This window comes from Paramormyrops kingsleyae, chromosome 11 (assembly GCF_048594095.1).
Source record: "Paramormyrops kingsleyae isolate MSU_618 chromosome 11, PKINGS_0.4, whole genome shotgun sequence".
Classification (NCBI taxonomy): domain Eukaryota; kingdom Metazoa; phylum Chordata; class Actinopteri; order Osteoglossiformes; family Mormyridae; genus Paramormyrops; species Paramormyrops kingsleyae.
In genome coordinates this window covers 7,028,397-7,053,799 of record NC_132807.1, presented here as the reverse complement: position 1 = coordinate 7,053,799, position 25,403 = coordinate 7,028,397, and the positions used below count along the sequence as shown (strand labels likewise).

Below are 25,403 nucleotides of genomic sequence, written 5' to 3'. Positions count from 1 at the left end.
AGCCTCAAAATTCTGCATCTTCACGGCAGTTTCACAAGGAACAAGGAAAAGTCAATCCTTCCTTCCCTTTGAGACCCCTCACATAGGTAGTTCATGGATAGATTAAATTATTGGATTAAAAATTCATGCAATTCAAAACCTGGAAGTAGCCACTCACCAGAGGAAAGTCCCTAAGCTCATCTGCTTATTACCTGTCATAGGGTTGCCACCCACCCAGGATTTCCCAGGATCACCTCGGATCCTGGTCATCTGTCCTTGAAGAAAGGATTTCATTCTGTGACAGGGAATACCCCTATCAATTCTGATATCAAGCAGACCTAAACAACCTTTGGAATGGTTTCACTATGTGCAAAAATTTTGGTCAATGACTGAGTGTCCAGAAATTTTTCCGGACTGAGGTGACAACCCCAGTGTGTCACTTGCCAGCCTTGTTTCCCATCTGCCCCAGTCTGCACCGGCAGCCCTTTAGAAACTTCGTACCACTGGGGTACCTGTCTGGGCCCAGACGTCAGACCTGATGCACATCCACCCAGTCTATTGCCAAAACAGCTCCAGCTGGCCTCTTCCCTACTATTACCAAACATCAACGACTGTGACTGCTGGGCTGGGTAAGAGCAGGCCTTTGGAGGATACGCAGGTCCATATATTAATTCATCCTGACGGCCTCGTCCACTGAGTGGGAATGATCCATCATGCCAGACACTTTTAAGAAATTCCATGAAAAACAGAGAAATGGTGAAAGCAATTACATTATATGAGTCATACTTATATTTGTAAACAAAAAGAACAAAACAGATGATGAGACTATGAAATCACGCAAACATTTAGATACCATAATGATTTGGTTTTCAAACTATCCCAAAAAGGTTATTTAAAAGCTTGTCTCTTGCTCTGATAAATTGTCATCCTATTTCCATGGAGGTGTGGACCATAATCTTCATTTTACTTCTTTTGACAAATTATCTATTGAATCAGTTATTTAGACAAAATGAACTGCTTTGATATTCGTGGCAGACTCAACTGTGTTCGTAAATTTTATTATAAAAAAGAAAAGAAAAAAAAACTTTGTTTTCAAATATTATGTCCACGATAAAAACAACTAATTCCGTCGGTCAGATGTTGCCACGGTCTTGACGCCGATACTTAAGCAACTGGCTCATGTACTTCTCTGGCTTTCGTTAAGAACGTCTCTAAGAAATATTTCATCAGGTGGTTTGGACTGACTTTACAAACTTGATACGTCTCGCCAAAGTAAAGGTGCGTAAAGCATGGAAGTGTCGCTCCGGCGAAACGAGCATCTGACGTTGGGTCGGGCACTTGTGAAGGGACGTCTTTTTACGACCGTCAATCCATCGTTTCCTGTGAAGTAGGGAGTCATAAAAAGCGGAGGCGGGGGTGTCACACAGTTCCCCACTTTACCCTTTATTAGAGGTTACCGCGGAGCAGCTCGATCGCTTTAAGGTCTCCGGCCAGCGGGGAGCTGCAGCATCCCTTCCTACCGGAGCCGGGCCGACACGCGGACTGCACTTCGTCACAAGTAATTACCAAAAAGCTGGGATTTCCTTTTTTGCACTTGTACCGCCGTACAGCTTTAAGTAACAAAAAATCTTTGCTCATCGGAGAGACCGAGTGTTTTTATTTAAGGCTTATAAATTTGCATATTTGAGTGATGTTGAGGCATTACTTCAGGATTTACAGACGCATAATCGTGTATACAAAAGACGCTGTTGTTTACTTGAGTCCGGACAATCCTTTTCATCGTATGATATCTGCTGTCCGCCAGTAGAATGGCTGTAGTGAGGCGTTTGAATTATGCGCCCTGTTAGAAAGCAAGAGCAGCCCCCCCCGCCCATCCCCACGGCACCGCTCGGAGAGATTCACAGCCACGAGGCGTGTTTTGTCCCCTCTTCTGGTGAAATCACTGTGCATCGTTTTTCCCAAGCTGACGTTTGGATAAAGTTGCACGGATAGATCTGAAACAGAAACCATATGTACCACTGGTCAGGAAATGTTATGGATGGATTTTCGGGGCAAACTGCAGTGCAATGACAAATTCTGCTTTAAAAACTTCCCAATCCCACATATTACTGTAAAAAAGTGTACATTATTTATATTACATGTGTTTATAATATTCGAACACATTATATAATTAGTTATATCATACCAGACATTAAATGGATGAGTTAATGAATGATGCTCTAGCGCGTGCACAGTTTAAATTTACTTATTTAAAGCAGTTTTTGAGAATACTGTTAGAAAGCTAAAGGTTGAATACAATGTTATTCAGAGCTATGAATCTTTGTTGGTATAAGCATTGTGATGCAATAACATTTGACAAATTTCTGACACGTTGAGGTTGGGTAAAGACAGCTTTGATCCTACAGTTCTTCGTGACCATGGTGTTCAACTATGGAAAAGCATTTGGTAAATTCTCCAGATTCATATTAGCAAGCTGGATATGGACCAGTGGTGAAAGATAGATAGGACAATCAACACAGCACGCTCGTAACAATGACCAATTTAAAGGTTCATTTACTTCACAATTAAAATGCCTTGGCCTGTTTCACTTTAATGTTTAAAGGGAAGAGTCTTATTTTTCCAGTGTACATGAATGTGTGTCATGCTGGAATCAAGGCACTGTGGTAGTAATGTGTGATTATGTTTTTCCCAGGGTAGCGCTGAGACCGCAGTCCTCACAATGCTTTGTGGCAAAACCCATTCAGTGGAGCTTGTGATATGTGTGACCCGATAGAAAAACGCAATAAAATGTTACAGAAAACAGCATTTTCTCCACTCTACAGCTACTAGAGGTCATTGATGGTAGTCAAATGGTCTGCCAGGTCAACAAGACAGATATATACCACAGCATAATTTTTTGTTTAACTCATTTCTCAATTTTTGGGTGTGTGTCTGAATATATATATGCGCAAACTGCAGCCTGGTTATTCTCTGTTTCTCATGAATGAAGGGTTTCTTCCTTGCTTTATGGGACCTCAGTCCTGCTTCTAGGAGCCTGATACACACTGTCCTAGCAGTGCACTTCACACCACTTAATGTTTCCCATTCCATTTGAAGGTCACTTCATGTCATGCGACGATTCATGAGAAACTTTCAGATAAGTTAATTGTCAGATATATACAGCCGTGGAAACAAAATCAAGAGACCACTCTATATTTTTAAACAAATCCGCATTTCTAAATCCTGGTTTAATCGTGCTTCTGCTGAGCAGCTGGTTGCTACCAGGTTCAAAATTTCTAAGACAGCAGTTCACAAGAATAAGGTGAAGTAGGAGACACTGGGAACGACCAGAAACCAGCCAGGTAAAAGGAGAATGTGACTAATGCCAGAGATGATCATTAACTTATCTGACAGTTTCTCATGAATCGTGGGATGACATCAAGTAACCTTCGAAAGGAATGGGAAACATTAAGTGCAGCTGTGAAGTGCACTGCTAGGACAGTTTGTATCAGGCTCCTAGAAGCAGGTCTGAGGTCCCATAAAGCAAGGAAGAAGCCCTTCATCAATGAGAAACAGAGAAGAACCAGGCTGCAGTTTGCAGAAAAATATATATTGTTCACAGACGTACACCCATAAATTGAGAAATGAGTGAAACAAAAAAATTGTGCTGTGGTCTCTTAATTTTTTCCGCGGCTGTATATGACTGTTAGGGTCTGGAAAATGACCCTAACAGTCTGGAAAATGAGCTTGGAGCAGGGTAGTATGTGTGGTTTTGGGGCACCCAGCTCTGTTTGGGGCACCTTACATTCTTATGAGTTTATGAAATTAAAATTTGTACCAAAAAAGCATTTTAGATTCAAACTTCAGCTGTGACTGGGATTTATGTTCAGCTGGACGGTGTGGAAGTAAAATTGGACATTGGTAGGTCTGGGAGGGGAGGCATATTGGGTCTGTTACAGTATGTCTTAGGCCTTAGGCAAGAAGAGACTAGAAGTCCTTATTGGGAATTGGGAATTATGGTTTATCAACTAGTTGCTCTGTGTGCTGGGGTGATTTTGGTATCGAGTGCCAGAGTGTGATGGGAGCGCTTTGCTGGAATTAATGGAATAAAAGAGATTTTCTTTACTCGCCAAACAGAGAGCTCCAGACTTTTATTCTAAGTGACTCTCTCTGTTTTCAGAGAGGTCAATTTATAATTTTTCTACCACAACGGTAAGCAGCATGTGGCTGATATGAAACACCCAGATATGAGCTCGAGAAGAAAAGAAACTCAGCCAACTTTAAGTGCAGAAGGGGGATCTTCTGTGTTACCTCTAAGCAAGACACTTAAACATCTGAAGTAAGATGTTTTTGATAAAATTGACCAAGTAATTATGAAGCAACAAGTAATGTAACATGAAAATGTACATGGCTAATTACAGTTTGGGTTTTTTTAATTGAAGGATGATTTAAACATCTTATATGCATTACTAGAAGTTTACATAAGAAAACATACAATATAAATTTTTAAAGATCCATCTCAGGGGCATCACTGGTTTGAACTGGTTATTAAATTATTCCAACATTTACTGACCATTACAGCATCCCCATTTGGCAAGTCTGTATTATTTCACAGTGTAACCCGTCTGCAATAACATCTTGATGTGTTGATTTAGAGGATGTGCGTAAAATAGGATTATGGCGTACACCTATTCCATCTGGATCATCACATCCTGTACCTAAAGAGAAACTGAGGAGTAATTCTTTCCATTTCCACCAAACCCAGATTTGCTCATCTGTCTTTTCAATAGGAAGTTACATGAAAAACTGGTTATTTTCACTCTTTGAAATGATTTGGGTGTAAATGGGATATACTCCTGTCAAGGAAATGTCTTTTCATTGTTTATTCACTGAGCAGATGAAAATTAATTCACAAGAAACTCACCTAAGAGCCCCGTGTACATGGAATAAATTAATTCTGCAGAGAGGCTTGGGATAGCCTAAACAACTGGGGATACATTTTACATCTCTTTCAAATTCTGCTCAAATAAATCCTCTTAAGCGGATGCAATCTAATGTTCCCACCATTTGGGATGTGACGTAATGTGGCAGACAGACAGTTCAGTGTCAGATGAGGTGCACCCCATGTCTTTTAAAGTAAATAAATCACTATATAAAACTGCTGCTACAAAAAGTTATAAACACACTGACAGAGGACTACCAGAAAGAGATGTGGCAGGTTTCGGCACTGTAGTAAGAAAAATCTGATCATTCTCTGCAGATTTTCAAAGTAGACATGCCTGCTTTGCTGGAGAGTCACATTCAATCCATCTTTTCAAGATAAAATGTGGTGCATTTTAAAACTTGAATATGGTGGTGCTTTAAACAAAACATTACAGTCTAGATTTTAACTTATACGATACTCCTTGCACATACAAATATAATTATGGGAGGAAAAAATCTATACAAAAATACCAGTCCACATGCCATTATAGAAATCACAAACAGGTAGAAGTGATATTGATGTGGTGTAAGTAGACCTCAGTGGGATACCAGAGTGGTGTGGAGTCTAGTGGTGCTAGTTCATGCTAGACAGGGTCTTTCTATGCCAGCTTCATAATTTAATCCTTTGCAGTTGAATGTACATCTTCCTTGTTCTGCATTCAACATGATCTGCATGTAAGTTCAAGCCCTGCCATTCAGAGGCTACCTTGATTTCAAAGCAGCACTGTGTTGTGGAAAAGTACAGTGTTCCTTTAAATTGTTTTCATAGCGTGTTAGTCAAATACTCTACAGGCTAGCAAAATAACAAGCTCTAAAACAGTCGCAGTGCCGGCCTCCCTTAAGCCTTCATCTGGAAGCATTTCGGCCTGCAGAGGAAGATGACGGTCACATTAACGATAATAGTTACGAGGAAGACACAAAAACAATGAGTTTGCTCTGAGTGGTTCACTATCAGGTCATTTTTAAAATAAGTCTGCAGGAAGTATTTAAGCGTTAAAAGAAAACAAACGTGGAATGACAAACCCAATTCTACAAGTTATTGCCTAATTTAGTTAATTATCATTTATCCCTTTGGTATAATATCCCCTGGTAATTGGTGATATTTTATCCCCGTATTTCATCATTTATGGAGGAGGTGACCAGCTGGTGGTCAAAAACTACAGCCCCTTACTGGCATCATTAAGAATCTGAGCACGCAAATACAGTACTTGATGTCTGCTTCTATTCTACACATTGATAACAGCTTTTAGACTGACAGAAACATTCCTGTGTACCAGACACTGTGCTGAGAAGTATTTGGTGGATCTGCAGTTATACAGCCCTAAATAGCATCTGGCACCAACTCTTATACGAAACAGTCTGAAATCCTTGATCTGGGCGAATGTGTTGAAATTACTATAACTCAGAGACAAACCAAAGAAAAGAAAATGTGTTTAATTAATGCTTTTGGATCTATTAATTATGGGGGGGAAAAAGATTTTTTTAAAAAACAAAAGAATGTTTTAAATGAAATTAAAAGTTGCATAACACAATACAAACTTTTAAAAAGCCTTGTAGCGTATTCATTTGTGGAAACATCAAAGACCCTGGATGATAAATGAACAAATTACTAAGACAAGCAAACATCTACAGATGTGACGTCAGGGTAATAAAGAACAGAACGCTGTTTATTTTCTACTCCATGGTAATCGTCATATTCTTGTATAAAAAACAAAACACCTGAAACAGGTCCTTTAGGCCATTTTCCTTGTTCGTTTACTTGCACTTGAGCTCTTAATTTCTAAAATTTGAACTTGACCTTTTTATTGCTTTTACTGGAAAGACTCATAAAACCTGATTGGTCACAATCTAAAAATGTAACCCAAAATGTTTGTAGAGGATGTGCAGTTACCACACTCTGTTTCTTTGTTGGGTTTCAGCATTTGTGAGATCAGTCATCCAGAATTCCGGTATGTTGAGTAGCTGACAAACCAGCTTCACATTGATAATGACATTAAAATGCCTTTGTGTAGTAACAGAAAGTGTCTATTCTTTGTGTGCTTTTCAAATTACATGAAACAGCTAACAATAAAAACACTGTACATCAGGCTGTGAACCTACCTGGCACCCTTTATTGTTAAAAAGAATGCAGCAAAAATCACCAGCAAATAAACTACCAGCCGAGTAACATCTGAGGACTGTAAAGACCTTAACAAAGAGACTTGCTGGATCACCCCTGAAAACGAGAAGGAGCATCTCCCCAGTGCATCATTGTATCTTCTGCTGCAGATTTGCTTTGTGTGCAACTTGCATTACTGCAAAGAATCCCACACTATGGGCCGCACAGGGAGCAGCCCAGTCACTCAGGTCTGTAATCCCTGATTCTGATGGGAATGTAGGTGGACTTTTAGAAAGCTTATGCTTGTACACATGACACTGCTCTGCACATGGATTATTGAATACATCCATTCATCTTCCAACCAGTTATCCAGGATGGGTTAACTGGAAGGGGGCCTAGTATAGGGCATAAGGCAGGGCATGCATGTTATAGCATACATAATGGGCAATTTAGAGACTATTTAGATTCATCTAATTGCCTATCTTTGGACTGGGAATAGAATGCATTTACTGTCATTTTTAGATAGCAAGTACGGAATTAAATCACTGCATATCCCATCTTACTCTCCTATGAGGATCATAGACAAATACAGGTAAAAGCAAAGCCTGGGGTCCATTTCTCTGGAGCTCCAGGAGCAGTTTTTAGGGCTAAGGAGCCCAACAGTGACATACAGTGCTAAGGAGATTCAGGGGGATTCAGAACAACAACTTTCTCGACACAGGCAGAGATAGCTACAAGTCACTCCAAAACGGGCAGAATTAATCAGCCAATCAGAACCCAGAACACGAGGACTCCACACTCACAGAGTATGGGTGGGATTTAAACCCCAATAGTGCTGGTATGGGGCACCCTGCTGCATGGATTATTACCACTTGAAATGTAATATTTCATCTTGGAGATAATAGAATCCTTTGTTACACCACCTTATGTGGGATATAGTGGTATTTATTGCAATCGTGATTGGTTATTTTGGTGATTACATTTAAGGCACTTGAATGTAATTTCACCTTTTTAGCCACTCACATCTAACATGGCCCTCATTCAATCACACGATACATGTGCACAAGACTCTCCAGTCCACTAGCTCCACATAATATATAAACGCTAAAGGAAGAGACTACGACCACACACTCTTCAGCTGGAAGATGATTCCAGAGGTGCTGTTTGGGTCTTAGCAAGACCAAAGCAACCAAACCATTTGAAGGGAATGTTTTATACATAACGGAGCTCTCCTGGATTACCATTTTACCAGTTATTTTAGGATTAGACTCTTTTTAAAACCCTAAGGCCCTGTAATGTTTATTTAACAACTGCTCTTTGTTTTTTCTCATACATCAGCGTATATTTGATTTTAGTTACAGCAGCCAAAACAGTGATCCTGAACAGCTGCACAAGTATTATCTAGGATCTATGAATTCTCAGGTGGCTTGAGGACTGAATGCATGTTCATATTTTTAACTAAGCCCTATTGCATTCACCTCAGTTTAAATCTGTCCGTAATGCAGTCCAGCCTCCTCATATGACTCCATTAAAAACTAAACAAACACAGAAAGTGCAATCTGCAATCCCAGTTAAAAGAACAAATTGAATTTCGATTTCTAATAACTTATCAAAATGTTTTCATATGCAGAAGCTATTCATATCTCTCGCTTCAAAGATGTTATTAAAAATGATTCTTAAGCTTGTACAGCTGAGTTACCCTGACTTTGCATCGTCGACTGTGTTGTTCAGTCTCCACAGACCAAAATGTAAGGAAAAGAATGCCTCAATGTATTATTAAACACAAACACAAGTACAGAATGCACCCAGACTCAATAACAAATCTGTTATCTGCTTTGTTAAAAAATTGTAGAGTAATTTTTCTTTACTCAAGCTGCTCCAAATTCATGCTTCCGGCTCGGTTCAACAACTGTACAACCTAAATGAATGCTTTGTAGGTATATTCGGGCGGTGGGGGGTGTATGAAATGCTGGGTCCCCTGAATCTGCCAGGGTCCCCATGCCCCACCGGTGCCCTTGGGCACAGGGTATCAGGAATACGGAACTACATCTGCAATATCTTAAATGTACTACATTAAAGATGGTATCAGGTTATAAGGACAAAATACAGAGGTAACCTGCAAGACAAACATACAGGGCTACCATCCATATACAGTACCCACGGTAATCACTCATTGGAATATTTGGTTTTCATCTTGCAAAGGAAGCCTGGATCTGGAAATAAGCACGTATCTATCTGTGAGATGCTTTTTATTTCACAGAAAATAAAAACAACATACTGCAGCCAGGAATTTATTCAGGAACAGTGTACCCAAGTAGCCAAGGCAGAGATGGTAGCAAGAATGATATGTATGAATTTTCTAAGTTTATCAGGAAAGTCAGAGTGCTGAGCGTTTCTCAGAATGGGCATTGTATGTGAAATGTATTAGTATTTATGAACTACTGCATAAAATCCAAAAGAAATATTTGTTCTAATTTTACTGTTTTAATGTTTAATGTTACAATATTGATCTCAAAGAACAACTGATGCTTCTTGACATTCTTTCAAATCAAGGCCTATTTTCTTCACCAGGAGAACTTGTTCTGAGATGCAGCTGAAATTACCCAAATAAAAATCTATTAAAAACAGGTATGAGAATGGAGTGTTCCTCTGAGGGTAACGATGCAGACAGGAGAAAGGAGATGTTTCCAGTTTGGAGCTGTCAAACTGAATGGCCCCTCACACCTCACTCTCGTTGGTGAGCTATTACAATCTGTCACCCTTTGTTGCCTTCACACATACTTCTCTTTGCGATTCGGGAAAGAGAGCTTCAAAGCAGCGGCCTCATTAGTCTGAAAGACAACCAACCAGGAGAGGCCTGGTCGCCGGGGGAGACACAATCAGCGTCACCCCCGATCCAGCACATCAGTTCCTTAAAAGTTACTCTTAAGGCTGATCTCATCACAGAGCCTTTCTCCTGCACGGTAAGCCTGTCTTTAATTTCCCTCCACAAAGCTGTCACCAGGAAACAAAGACCTTCAATGGAAGACATTAAAAGCGTGTTCAGGGAAAAGCAGAGTGCAGGTGGTTGTAACTTTTATTAAGACATTTCAAAATGCTGGTGACTCAGGCTGAGATCAGTTTTATACTGGACATTCTGATAACAAGTACGCAAGTAAAACGTAGTGCGGGTAATGCAGGCCAACCTCTGTGTATTAAAACAGATTAACCATGTCAGGCTAATTGAGAGCACAATGTAACTGCCTTTTATCAGGTGGAATGCTGTGCTGTTTCCTCTAGCTTAAGTGGCGTAATGATCTGGGACAGATGAAGCAAACTGGAAAAGCTATCCAGGTATCTCGTATTCACACTTTTAAAAACCTGGGGCCTGTATCACAAAGCAAGATTTCTTGGTTAGCTTCACAACTTATCGAATTTAAGGTATCCTACACTCATAGACAAAAGGGTAAAAATCTGTACTTTTGCTTGTCACTGGGGCAGTACCCTCAGGGGTCTGCCAATTGTACCCTTAGCTGTAGGTAATTGTACCTTGTACGGTACAGAAATGGACTCTGAGGAACATTTCTGTACTATCGATGGTACATTAATGCTGTTTGTATCTTTGGGATGTTCCTCAGAGTCCATTTCTGTACCTTAAAGGTACAATTACAAGGGTACAGTCCCAGTAACAAGCAAAATACAATTTTTTACCCTTTTTTCTGAGTGTACTTTAAATCGACTTTACCTTACTTTACCTTATTCACCTTACATTTAGCTTGGACTACCTTAAATGTGACAAAGTTTCCTCACTAACCCAAAAACAGCTTCCTGATACAGGGCCCTGCTTTCCTTGGTAGGTATTGGTTTGTGTTTACTCATTAATTATAGCACAATTACACGTAATTACCTATCGCTAAAATGAGGTGAAATATAAACCAGCACACACCAATTAGTCTGGCATTTGGAAAACATCAATTTAAGACCGAGGTCTAAGAATAGGTTGACCTTAAACATGATTCGGTTTTGCGTCAATATATGTATGCATAACAGAGAGGATTTTGAACAGGAAAACAGAGACATACCTTTCAGAAAAATATCCTAAAAGGTTGGGCTTGTGCTTAAGTTAACAGTTCTGTTCAATAAATTCATGTTTAGGTCTATATACTTTTTTTTGCATTTTGCTTGAAACGTTAACATACGCGGTGAAACAAAATAGAGAACATTTATGAAAAAAATAGAAGCGATACCTACAGTTAAAGCATGACAGTCTAACCGAAAACTTGTGCAGGTTTACTTAAACAGTGACAAGTGACAAGTAAACAGCTAGTGAAGTCCTTCAACACCACCTCCAAGATACAGGCCAGCATGCAAAACAGCAGCTACACCTGCAATAATATCACGGTACACAAAACGGGCAGTTCTGTATTTCTATTTCAAAGCACATGCAATAGCATGGAATAGACTGATAGGACCGAGAATTTCTGGTAACCTCCGAAACATTTACCCAGCTCAGTTTAACAGCACGGGTCTGCTGTGTCAGTGGAAAGAAAGGGCTGGAGAGTGGAAGGAGAAGCGTGCATGCTGGGACTCCATGGAAATCCCGGGACAGTCACTAAATACTGCGCTCAGTATTTAATCTTGTGAGCCGGTTTAACAACGGCAGTCAATTAAAAGAAAAAAACTAAGTTTTAAAATTCCAGTCTTTATCAACAACGAATGCGAGAACTACGGGATCATGCCCAAGGCGTGACATAAACGGTCTCGCCCGTTTATTAAAAATGTATGAGAATATGATACTGGAGTGATAAACGATCAGAATTCAATGCATGCCACCACACTTTTAAATATATTGCCTACATTGTTTTGCTTTTGTGGGCAACTTATCATCTAGTCTTGGTAGACATACTCAGAATTCTTGTATTAAGTTACTGTTTTGACACCAAAGTTTTGCAAGTTAATTAAGACATATTCTGGCAAAAAGGGTGCCAGTATTTGACATTAAAACAGATTATTCAGGCTATGTTTGCTTTATATTTTTGTGCATAAATATATGCAACCAATTTTACCATGTTAAAAAGGAGAAAATATGTACTTCTCTAATATATGTTTGGGCTCCAGTTCTAAACTGTGCATTTCAAGTAGGCCTATCTTAAACTTGGCAGATCAGATAAATATTTCAGTTGTTAGAATTGGATTTTACATTTCTCTCTAGCAATTCAAATAATTAAGTAAATTTGAAACATTCGATTTAAGAAGAGCCTACATTCCTCGCTGTTCTGTCCCAGATTGATTCACATGTAAGAACTTTTACTAGGGAAATATTACAGTGATGCAGTGGAAGAGTGAAGAAAAAACCTTTAGGGCTTTTGAAATAGAGAGGGAGTCTGTTTGACAGTCAGTTTGTTAGAACTCTCAATCACCCATTTGTCAGCAGCAATTAGTAGTACACTGCTTTCTACTTTCATCATTCAAACAAGAGACAAATATACTGTATATTTGTTGGTTGTCATTTAAATACTCTTGCATGTATATTTTCACAAGTATTGTCTTCATTCATACTGTCCTGGCAATGAGGTGACACATCACAATCCCCGTGACTACTTTCATTTCCTCAGCACTGCAAAAGTTTTGATTTCCGAGAAATATACTCCACATCATATCTATCTTTCGCTAATAGTTTAAACACTCTCCTTCCTGTACCAAGTGCATCATTCCTCCAACTAAATCTATTACAGAAAAATTACAAAATGAATGACCTAACTGACATTATTGTAAAGCCCTGTGCAAATATTTACTTAATAGAAAATATCACAAAATAAGTTATGGTTTTAGATGGGAACTTAGACAAGCTTTTATATACAAGTGCAATTGAAATGTATGACTTTTTTTGGCTTTGGTCATAAAAAACAGCGTTTCCCAAACCAGTCCTCAGAGACCCACAGACAGTCCATGTTTTTGTCCTTTCCCAACTCCCAGCAGGGAGCAAAAATGTGGACTGTCTGACAGGGAGCCCAGAGGGAGCAAAAATGTGGACTGGCTGTGGGTCCCTGAGGACCGGATTGGGAAACGCTGATAAAAAAATGGAAGATATCAGGCATACTTTGAGCCTCTGCACTATATATTTCCTCTATGAATAATACTATATTTACCTCCAATATATTTACCTCTTTGTGAATAATATGTCCTCTCCTCTGAACACTTCCCCTAGGTTTTACTGCAGGCATAGCGAGGTGAGTTTCATACTTGTGAGGTGAAAGGGAACTTTAAATTTTAAAAATATATATATAAACTCATTCATGAAAACAATGTTGTTCTTTATCTGTTTCAGTCTCCTTTGTTATTAATTAATACAAATGGGTTGAACACATCTGCAGGATTCTTTAAACATTATAGTTATTAGTATCAATTCAACAGGTAAAGGATTTACCACCACTCATTTTATTTCATGTCATTAGAGAAATTGTGCCACTACAGGGTAATGTCTGCACATCTCTGTGGGAATGAATTTTTGAATTATTCACTGTATTGGAGAGTCAAGTTTTCTGATCACCAAATGACAAGTTTAAAAGCAAAAATCTTTAGCATTTTCTTTTGTCTTAATAGTTCTGTGTTGTCATTCCTGTTGAATATTGTGACGTGACCAAACAATGATCCCAGTAAAACAGAAAGACTATATTTGACAGCTGTGGAACATGACCGATCTATAAAACACAACACAGATTTTAGGCATGATGAAATTGTTTTCCCAGCTAGTTTTCTTTCTTATTTCATACAGATGAATATCTTTACCTCATACTACAAAGGAGACACAATACATAATTGCTATGAGTCGAGTGTGACTGATTTTTAGTGCCTGAAAGTGTATTTATGCAATTGAATGACAGACTTAATACATATCATAGCACTAACAGCTATTTCACAAGTTTGTAGCTCCCTCTGATGACTGTTGGCAGGCTTACAAATGATTTTTTTCTCCATACTCGATCCAAGTGACAGCTGACTGGCTAAGAAGTAATTGGTCTGAAGTGAGGTCATCACAATGCATTTATCTACGCACAGGGTGAGGACATACAGAGCAATGCTTCCCAAGTTAGCGATTCAACTGTGAGAGTAATTACAGCCTCAGCTCACAGGAAGCTTTATATACTCATTGCTTTTGTGAAGTGCGACTTTTTTTTTTTTTGGGAGGGGGAAACGGATATCAATATGCCCGGCTCTCATCCTTTACGGCATGTAAGTCACTCAAAAACTCCCGAAAGGCTGTTCCCAAGCCGGGAACACATTCCAAGGCTTATTTAAAAATGCTCTACCAGGGTGGTTCACGAGTGAAGAGAATCGCTAGTGAGACGCAGTGAGGTCTGCATGCATGCAGGCAAAAGAGGGAGGTGCTGGCAGCCTCAAGTCAGTCCAGACCGCTAAACAGGACAAATGTGGGCAGTTCTAAGAAGAGTGTTTAGTTCACCGCAAAAGTGTCCGTGTTTATAAAGGCTAGACTACAAGTATGAGGTGAGCAAACCAGGACAGAAGAGATTTAAATCCAATGTTTCCCTGTTCATATCTATCTGATATTTTAGTAAGTCACAGTGGTTTTAATTCATTACAATCGGTCGGGCTGATTTCCACTTTTGTACCTGTTAAACTTGTAGCACCTGCAGGGGAGATTTCTTGGGTCTGAACAAGTCATCCAAACCTGCTCTTCTGTCATTTTCTAAATCCTGCAGATCCTCCGTTCCTGAGACTGCCAACCCAAAAGGCGCATCCTTCAGCCTGCAGTGGAACCGGCTGCAATGTCCTAGGACTCTGGACAGAAGAGAATTACATACGAGCGACTCCTCCGAACCCCATGAACGAAAAAACACACCAAGGGAGCAAGAGCAGCATTCGCAGTTTCACTCGTGAGGAGATTGTAAATCGAGGAAGCTGGGTCGAGGACCCTTTGGCCTGAGATTCCCCATACGTTTCAGCATGTTGTTCGTAAATACCCGTTGCATTGCATTATAATGCACAAATGGATGCTGAAATGGAAGCTGCCAACTTTGCTCTCCAAACTGTACTTGCACATCATGTTTCTACTGAGCGGTATGTGTCTAGCTTGCAGTGATCGGACTCCGGAGCAACTGGCTGCAATTATGAACTGTTCCAAACATGAGAGGCACACGAGAAATTACGATTATATGGAGGGAGGGGATGTAAGAGTCAGGCAACTTTTCAGTGGAACACAATGGTTTCTCACAATCGATGACTATGGCAATATTAACGGAACTCAAGATCCAACCAACTGCTACAGTGAGTACCTAACCAATGCCTTCTCATTATGCAATCCTGTAAGAAAAATGTCATCATAGTTACAGACTGGTAGCCTTTGTCAGTTACGGTTTCTTATATATGTTACTTGCAAAACTACATAAAGAACAACAGAACTCCAGCAATAACATAACATTGTTTTTATTCATATATCAGGCCGTCTAGGCACCCACATTTCAAGCTCTTGATTATTAGTATGTTTTCCAACTGCTTAATTTGTCAACTTGTGTTATGTTTGGTTGTGTTATGTATTAATTTGACTGAATGGGTAAATAACTTTAGTTCAGTTTGAATGCATTCTTCGACTTGCCTTGCTTACAGACATTTTTATACTGAGTCCTATATATATAAGTGACACAGTTATAGTACGATATTCTTAAGTTAATCACAGGCAAGAAAAATGACAGCGGTAAAAGAAAACAGGTGTCTCGCTTGGCAAAGTATTATTTTTACAGTCTAAACAAAGGTCCCAATAAATTAAACAAGCCTGTAAAGCCGCAAGTCCCAACTCTAACAGATTGTGTCATATTTGCAAGTGTCAGTGAAGATCAAGTTAAACCGCTGAGTCACGTGTCCAGACCATGACACAATATTAGCCTTAGGGTTGATTTTGAGGATTTTGGTTTTGATAAAAACCATACGAAGGTCGTAACTGCTGCCTGAGTATGCAAGAGAATGCGTAGCATCTGCAGTTTCCAACTGCCACATTCATCTTCGTTGTCTCTTCATGATAAATGTCGTAATCGTATCAAGTTACTTAGGCTGCTAGGAGTAGCTAGGTTGCATGTAGAATACAAGATGATCTATGAAGTTCAGAATAAATTTTAAATACAAGTCCAATATATGCATTTCTGTAAAAATCATTAGTGAATTCACCATAGCAAAAAACACATACAATTGGAGTACTTGTAACTTTTAAATGTTGCAGAAAAGGGAGGGTGAGGGGTTAAGAGCGTATATGGTCTTTCTACAGATTACTACACACCACGGGACATAACTCAAGTACAAATAAAAAAAGCTAACACGGCAAGTCAAACACACTAACCCATGGACGGCCCACGAACATCACAGACTCTTGTCTTGCCATTCTAAGCTTCCAAATATATTATGATTACACAGTGCAGAGGGACAAAACTGGAAATTACTGTTGAAAAGCTGCGAAAAGTGTAGATGGGGCGGGTCTTACAATGGGAGCACATGCAGGTATCAAAAACACAGAAAAAGCACATCTATGAGATCAGCTAACTGTGCATAGGATTATAGTGTTAAGCTAAAATACCAGGCAAATGGGATTAAGTATTACATTTACATCTACTACTACTTGTATTTAATCATTAAAAATCATCAAAGTGAATTTCTGTTTCTTTAATAAGCAAATTTTAGTAAGTAATGAGCCGAAAACCCTCGTATAACTTCAAAATTGGCAGTGATACGTAGGGCTATTTGTAAAAAAGTGTCATAATTCAGTGATTGCTTCTATTTAAATAGATTAAATACACTGTCCAGTGAAAATTAGTAAAATGAGAAATAATGAATTAGAATTAGTAGTCTACGTGTAAATTTAGGGCTGAGTTTATTTTACACACTGGCAAATGAAGAATAGGCTGGTATTAAATCGATGGACATGTAAAAAGTGCCAATGTTCAACTAGCAGAAACTTTCAATGTTTCCTGCTTAAACTGCTGAAGGAATAGCGGGTTTATTAATATTTGATCTGGCTGTCCTGATTGTCTGGGAAGGTTCATTTCCAAATGAAAAACATGGGAAAAAGATTGAGTCATTGCAGCCTTCCAGAGAACTGGGATTGCAGAAACGCATTTCTTGTCATCAATTAACTGAAAAGGGGGATGGGTTTACGATCAATTTATGAGGTATGTAATTTTGTAGAAGCGCACGGACAGCCTGTACACTGTCAGGAAAAAAGTACCAATTTGTACCTCTGGGAGTATAATTACTTGTCACTGGGGCTGTACCCTCGAGGGTCTGATTCAAACAAATCGCTTCTCACCTTAACTAAAAACTGTTGTCAAAAAAAAAAAAAAAAAAAAAACCAGAATGAATTTTCATGGGAAATACCAGCCAGACAAAACCAAGAGCATAAAAACAATCATTTTAAAACAAGCTGACATGTAGCCATGATATGTTGCAGATAATGAACTGGATTTCAGTCACCAATTAAAGTGTCTGTTCTGATTTATGTACTGAATTACAAACATATGTTTCTGTCTGGGAAAGGCATACATAGCAAATACAGTAAAAACATCAACAACACTGATTTATGAACAATTCGTGCCTGCCTGAATCTATAGTCGTCATATTAAAGATGACACCTTCTTGGTATTTGAAATACATGTAGGCCTACTGGTTAACTTGATAGTCTTATGACATTGAACATGAACACCATTCCAAAGGGTTGAACAAAATAATAATAATAATAATAATAATAATAATAGAACACATACTACAGAGTTACAGTTGTGGTTTTTCACTACTATCTCACCAATATAAAAGATGTAAACGATATCAACTCCACTCGAGCGACAGAAAATGACGAATCAGTCACAAATAGCAGAGTCAACCAGTGGCTGGGGCAGCACAGCATGCTAAGCTAAATTTGTTCAAGCTGGTTAAAACCTTATTAGGGCTCCCTGAATGCCATTTGTGGCCCGTGTGTGCATTAGCGTCTCCTTGTATCAGCTAAACAGTTACAGTTGCTAAAACATAGAGAGGTACCACGCTGCGCTTCAGGGGAAGCCCGAATTGTGCCCCGTTTTGTACAACATCGTGTTGGCTGGCCTGAAACGTCTGCAGCAGTAGCCATATTCTCTCCTGGAACTTTTACCCTCGTCTTGTTTAAATTACATTAAAAATGCGGTTTCGGGAATAGAGACAAAGAAAATTTTTTTTTTTTCTTCAATCCACAGAGCAATTTTTCTTTTACTTGTTTTTGTGCAGTCCTTTTATTTATTGGATAATTTGGCCTAATGTTATAACATTGCCTTTTATATTGAAAGTCAATGATTATTACGTCATAATCCATGCATTTTCCATAACTGTTCATCCAAATCAGCCTTTCAGTGAACATGGAGCTAATTGCACCAGACATGTGAAGCACCCTGGGCAGGACGCCCATCCATCATTGGATCCATATTCACCCCTAGTTCCACACTAAGGGCAATTTAAAGACACTAACCGATCTACACCACATGTTTGTGGACTGCGACAGGAAACCCACACAAATACAGGGAGGAGATGCAAGATTCACAGCCGCAAAGCCTGGGCAGGAATTAAACTCAAGGCTTTCGAGGTGTGAGAACATAGTGCCATCGCTATACCTTAATGTTTTAATACTGTTAATACTAATATATGAACCAAAATCTTGAATTATTATTTCAACAACATATTTTAAAACTGAAAATTGAAATAAAAAGGGGAATTACATAAATTCAGCCATTTCAAAGTGTTGTTTCTCCTTACGTTTATGGCCCTCTCATAAATCACAACAGCAGGTTGTTTTAACAGAAGAACAAAACATGAACTTCACAGTGATGCTCATAATATGCTGTTGAGATTATAGCAAATTACATGCTGTAAACGTGCTTTTTAAATCTGAAACAGTTTATACAGAAGGATATTGGCTGACCCACGGTTCCAAAGTAATTTTGCTGAAGATTCAGTGCCAAAGGAGGTGCCACGCATCTGGATCTCTTCATTACTTAATTCAAAATGTTATAAGTTTAGACAGCATTTAAAGACAGTGACCTTAGATGAACCTTAAGCTTTTACTGAGGCACAAAGCAGGCAAGCAAGCTCTGCTGCTACACATCACTGAACTGTGTGCTCTGCTAACCAATCACAGGGTAATCTGGACATCGGTGTTAGCAGGAAATATTTACTGTCCTAAAGGAGTTCATAGTTCTATTTGTTTATCCATCCGTCTTCCAATCATTTACTACAGAAAAGGTCACATGTGGTCCTGGAACCTATCCCAGACAGTGAGGGCAAAGTCAGGGGGAACACCATGGACATGATCCCAGTACATTGCAGGGCACAGAGAGGCCTACACTTACACTCACAATCACTGCTACAAGCAATTTAGAGATGCCAAAGAAACCCTCCAGGCAGATTTGAACTCCCAACCCTTGAGGTATAAGACAACAGTACTATGCACCAAGCCACCCCAGCTATATTTTTAAATGCCTCAGGTAATCATATAAAGGGCAGATATTCCTCTAACTATCAGAAATGACACCCAGTGTATAGGATGAGAAAAGAATGCACTGAAGAAGACACTGCCAGCCAGTCATTTGTGTTATATGGCATTTCAGAACTATGAATCCGAAACTGCATAATTCATGTGTCAGCCCTCCACTCACGCGAGAAGCAATATCCACAAACCAGTACATCATCTAAATGGGGCAGAACCCATTATACAGAATAAGAGCAAACAAACAACTAATTATAACCAACTACAGGCCCTGTAGTATATTGCAGTGTAAATCTGTGCTGCTTCCCAATGTAGAAGAACAAGTACTGCACATAAAACACGGTCAGACATAAAAGTCCAGAAACCATCCACGGAAGTTCTTTTAGACCTGAGGGTAAAACTCACCCAATCTACATTTCCAATAGCAGCTCACAGTAAACTGTCTGACTCTGAGGTATAATGTATGCAAAGAATTTCCCTTTACAGCGGGAGTTAGATTTTTAAAATATGTGTTACACTGATCATAAATTCAGTTTGCAGAGACAATCTACAAGGACAGATTTTGAGTTGCTTAATACAAGCCTAATTGTAGCCTCTAGTTTCTAGGGACAGCTAAAAACAGTTGCAATAATAAGGAAGTTCCAGAAAATGCTGGTAGAATAAATATTAACAAGAATTTCTAAAATACCCCAATTCTTGTGTCAATTCCCAAAGCCATGTTTTCAGTTATTAAGAAAGTTGTTTTGTTGTCTTTCATTCAAGAAGTAATAAATGGCTGGAGCTTTTGTGTTTCCTATCAAACATCGTTGAGGTGAATCCCTCTGAATAATTGATACCAGCTTAAGTACAGCTGCCAAAAGTCATGTGAATAGGCAGCTGCTTTTATCTGGGTTAATAATAATAATAATAATAATAATAATAATGATAATAATAAACTCCTTGTTAACAAATCAATCCTTCATGAATTTGTAGACATATTTTCCAATGAATGGCAGTATACAGCCAGTATTATTTTTCTACAATAGTTGGACTATGACTGGACTAATAGACCAAAAGATATTATTTTATTTTCTCCATAAATGGAGCTACTCAGCGTCTGTTTTGAAATGTAGCGTGCAAAGCTAATGGGAACAGACATTTTTTTTACCCTCAGGATACAGCGTTTAATCTGTTGTCCATATGTGCAACTTCATGAGCACTGGATTCTGGGATGGCCACCCAAACCATTTAACAACTCAACTTGTTCTTATAATGTGGATGGTTTCTGATCTCAAAGGGGGAGACACATTTTATTAGCAAGTTTTTTTTGTTCGTTTGTTTACTAACCTTGCTTTGATGGCATTGCAGGTATCCTGGAAATACGCACAGTCTCCGAAGGAGGTATCCTCGCTATCAAAGGGGTAAAAAGTCAGTATTACATATCTATGAACAAGACAGGAGTATTACAAGGCAAGGTCAGAAACATTCAGTACTTCTGCATACTTTGTTACAATAAGTCTCAAATGGTGTATTTCTTGTGCGCAATCCAGCATTTCACTGTGAAATTCTCATAAATATTTTTTTAAAGTCAGACGGTACCTAACTTACTGCGATTATTTACCTTTTCAGAAAACATACAATGAAAACTGCAACTTTAAGGAGGTCTTTCTAGAAAACTATTTCAACGCTTATTCTTCAGCAAAGTGGACTAAACAAAATGGCAAAGAGATGTTCATTGCTTTGTCCCAGAAGGGGAGGCCCCTGAAAGGCAGGAAGACGAGGAAAGAGAACACATCATCTCATTTCATCCCCATGAAGTGCAGAGAAGAGGACAAGAGAGTGGAGTAGAGCCACTGAGGCGTCTAGCGGACTCAACGCTGGCAGTGAATAAGAGATACAGTACTTGGCTACCCCAGCTGGTCTGAATGTCAGTGCTGATGCACAATTCCATCGCATTAACGCCAACCTGCTAAATAAACATTAATAAACATTAATGCTATGAGAAGAATAGTAATTCATTACAGATAACACATTTCACAGATTTTAGACAGATTCATTGAGAACTTATTCATTTCAAATGAAGATGTTATAGATTACTTATTTACTTTAAGTGCAAACAACCAAATGAAAATCATAGCACCCTGTTTACAAGTCGGTATATGTAACAAATATAAGATAAATTCTGACACAATATATGCATAATAGAGGTGCACTGATGCTAGACAGGGTCCACCCAATTGCATTTTAGGTAAAGGCTTATCCACCAGCATGATCTGTACCAGGGGCAGGTGGCAGGAGCAGACGTGTAAAATAAAATCTACAAACACACATATAATCATGATACAAATATTATTATGGGTTTGCCAAGTCACTCAATATTATATGTATCTGCACTAATTTGGAGTTGGAGACAGGTATTCTGTAAACATCAGATATTTTGTCTAGCATTTATTGAACCATCATTATACAAACTACAGCTGTACCTGTATGAATGAATGCAAGCTGTGTTTTTATCTAAGAGAATATGCATGGAAGTAAATTCAAAACATATGACTATTTTTCTATATATTAGGTACTACTAAGCCAAAATTTCACTGCAGTACTAAATTCGATAGGAGACAATGCATTGACAATTATGAGTATTGTAAAGTTATAATTTTATTTTCTTTATTAGTCCTATTATTTCCATTACTAGATAATTTTTAGAAATTAAACAAAATTGAAACACACCAACAGTGAGACACAGCAGTTAATATATTCTGACATTTTGTCCATCACTGGACAAACTCTATTATACTGTGTTAGTCAAGCAGCATTGAATGGTTTAATAATATATCAGGTATTCAAAAAATAATTGACTCTACAATGGTTTGTTATATAATGGTTGGCTGCAGGAACTACTGAAAAGTAAACAAGCTGGACTTGCTTTTTCATAGAATGTGTATTCTGAACTCAACATTTAAAGTGAAAGAATATATACTGATATATATATAAAGATAATGGTCAAAATTGGATCATAACAGCAAAACAGATGTAACCCCTATTTATAAATACAAGCAATACCTGCTTTATTGTTTTATAATAACCGTGTAATGCCTTTTTAATAGCTGCTAGCCCTATTAACTCAGCTGTGGTTAAGTTCTACCGCATTAGAGCCTGAAGCTGCTGATAAGGTTCCATGACAGCACATTATGAGCACTGCTCAGTCAAGCCCTCTGTGCATCCCGCTTCTCATTCGCACAGAATGAGCACTGCTCAGTCAAGCCCTCTGTGCATCCCACTTCTCATTCGCACAGAATGAGCACTGCTCAGTCAAGCACTGTGCATCCCGCTTCTCATTCTCACAGAAGGAGCACTGCTCAGGCAAGCCCTCTGTGCATCCCGCTTCTCATTCTCACATAATGAGCACTGCTCAGTCAAGCCCTCCATGCATCCCGATTCTCATGCTCACAGAATGAGCACTGCTCAGTCAAGCCCTCTGTGCATCCCACTTCTCATTCGCACAGAATGAGCACTGCTCAGTCAAGCACTGTGCATCCCGCTTCTCATTCTCACAGAAGGAGCACTGCTCAGGCAAGCCCTCTGTGCATCCCGCTTCTCATTCTCACATAATGAGCACTGCTCAGTCAAGCCCTCCATGCATCCCGATTCTCATGCTCACAGAATGAGCACTGCTCAGTCAAGCCCTCCATGCATCCCGATTCTCATTCTCACAGAATGAGCACTGCTCAGTCAAGCCCTCCATGCATCCTGATTCTCATTCTCATTCTCACAGAATTCCTAGTGAATATCATCCAATTATGTTCTGAAACTGTTGATGTCTATCAGTGATCTCACCAATCACAATTTAGTTTACATTATATTTATAAAGATTCACCTTACATTATTCATCATGTCCCTGCATTCTATATATTATATTTTTGGGTCATCTCATTCATAATAATGTAAAGAAATGCTTCTCACAACTTGAAATCCTTCAAAGCCATTATATGCTCAGTGTATAATACAATGCTGCATTTTCTCCTGACGATGGTAATACATCCGTGTTATTCTTTATTGTTCTATATTATTTATATAATTTATATAAAATATAAAATGCGTAAGATGTTTGAAACATGCCTGGTTTTGTTTTTCCTGATATCGCTTACATATAGGATCCACCCTGCCGTTAAAGGAAGCAGATGAAGGTTCAGACCATAACAACACAGAAGGGTACATCATCCATGGCATTAGAATATAAACCGACGAATACTTCACACCCAACAAGCATTTCTAAGGAAAACTTAACTCTGTACCAATGATCAGAAGGTTGCTGGTTTTAGCTCCACCCTCGGCAGAACGGTCACATGTCTGTGGGCCCTTGAGTAGGGCCCTTGAGCAAGGCCCTTACCCCCCCCCCCATCCAGGGGCGCCGCACGTTAGCTGATCATGTGCTCTGACCCCCAAGCGATGGAGGGCAAGATGGGGAGTTGCAATAATAATAAAGAATAATTCTGATGTACTTAAAGGTACAAAGATGCAAATAAAGGAAAACCAGAATAGAGCAGCATAGCTAGTTACCAGCATATGCTGTGTTTTAGTGCTGGTGGACCATTAATAAAATATTGCGGATGGACAAACTTCTTGTGAGGGCAGACTAGCATAGCTACGCTGGTCAACCAGCTACTGTACACCAGCAAGTAACCAGCACCGAATCAGCATGGAGATCATGATGATCTGTGCTGTTTTTTCAGCAGGGTAATTTACCTTTCCTACCCTGGAGCATTCCAAAGCACCAAGTCTTCTCTGTATCTTTTTATGGTGTGGTCACTTACACACTATTACCTTAGAACAGTGGTTCTCAATCCTAATTCCTGGCGCCCCACATGCCAGAATGCTTTCATTCCAATCCTACCCTTAATCAGGCTTATATGGTCCTTAATAGGCTAAAGCTGGTTACAGACCGAACGCGGCATACGCTGTGCTCGCCGCGAGGCTTCTGCGCAGAGTAGGCGTGGTTTTCAAAACTCTCTCCTGTCATTTTGGCTCGCGGTCAGTAGCGACGATGTATATTTCGCATTCAAAAAGATTCTACGCTTGTGTGATATAGCTCTGGGAACTCAGACACGGACAATATAAGTTTTTCCTCCATTTCGTTTTCTGTGCCCGGTTCGGTTCCTTGCTTCTATTGATCGCGAGATACAGCGTCACAGCGCGCAGCGGTCAAAGTTCAACAAAGTTCATCTTTGACCCCAGTGCTCTCACAAGCTCCGCGAGCGGCGCGCGGCATGGAGCGCAGCGCTGTGTATGCCGTGTTCGGTCTGAAACCGGCTTTAACCTATATAAGGACCATATAAGCCTGATTAATGTAGGGTTGGAACGAAAACATTCTGGCAGGTGGGGCACCAGGAGCAGAATTGAGAACCACTGCCTTAGAAACAGGTTTGGGTTCTGAAATCCATGACCAAAAACGTCAGTCCTGGGAGTAGCTTAAGAAAATGATCTTTACAAATGGTGTTAGGATTTGCCACTGGATGTACTGAATGGTCAACAATAAACAATTAATCATCTCGAATGACAACACTGAAAGGAAAAAGACATTTATGGAATGTATAAGTGTAGGTGGAAAAACAAAGTTGATTCCCCAAAATGCAACTGTTAACAAAGAATGGCATCAACATTACAGCGTGGTTATAAAGCTATTTAAAACCTCCGTCTATAGCCATGGTGTGATTGATGCCACCCTGCCGTATGTTTGACTGTACAAACCATAATAAAGTCATTTGAGGTTACCACACACAGTGATAACAAAGCGCGAGCCAAGCGCTGACAAACAGCGCAATCATTGTGTTAACCAAGGGACCACAGCCCGTCTCCCAGGTAGCTTAACTCCCCCCGCAAATAGTTTATTTTCAG

At 39.3% G+C, this 25,403-nt stretch overlaps 1 protein-coding gene and 1 long non-coding RNA gene across 4 annotated transcripts; one reads left to right on the top strand and one right to left on the bottom strand.

The window, feature by feature from the left end:
• Window positions 1-545: 545 nt before the first annotated feature.
• LOC111844971 (uncharacterized) lies at window positions 546-24,675 on the bottom strand. The gene is made up of 4 exons (XR_002838515.2): window positions 24,255-24,675; window positions 20,856-20,918; window positions 14,650-14,818; window positions 546-1,973 (listed from the first exon to the last, which is right to left on the bottom strand). It is a non-coding gene; the product is annotated as an uncharacterized lncRNA (long non-coding RNA).
• fgf7 (fibroblast growth factor 7) lies at window positions 14,069-23,606 on the top strand. 3 transcript variants are annotated; one of them, XM_023813936.2, is made up of 4 exons: window positions 14,069-14,251; window positions 14,740-15,304; window positions 20,877-20,983; window positions 21,138-23,606. In XM_023813936.2, the coding sequence occupies exons 2-4, from the start codon at window positions 15,019-15,021 to the stop codon at window positions 21,354-21,356; spliced, it is 612 nt and encodes a 203-aa protein (XP_023669704.1). In that variant the 5' UTR covers window positions 14,069-14,251; window positions 14,740-15,018; the 3' UTR covers window positions 21,357-23,606. The 3 variants fall into 3 exon arrangements, with proteins under 3 accessions (XP_023669704.1, XP_023669703.1, XP_023669702.1); XM_023813935.2 differs by lacking the exon at window positions 14,069-14,251 and adding an exon at window positions 14,324-14,524; XM_023813934.2 differs by lacking the exon at window positions 14,069-14,251 and adding an exon at window positions 14,324-14,591.
• Window positions 24,676-25,403: the final 728 nt, after the last annotated feature.

Bases quoted from the DNA above. Each gene is read 5' to 3' on its own strand.
- fgf7 (XM_023813936.2), top strand. From the start codon at position 15,019: ATGCACAAATGGATGCTGAAATGGAAGCTGCCAACTTTGCTCTCCAAA. The intron at 15,305-20,876 runs GTGAGTACCTAA...ATGGCATTGCAG, and splicing joins AGATCCAACCAACTGCTACA to GTATCCTGGAAATACGCACA. The intron at 20,984-21,137 runs GTCAGAAACATT...TTACCTTTTCAG, and splicing joins CAGGAGTATTACAAGGCAAG to AAAACATACAATGAAAACTG.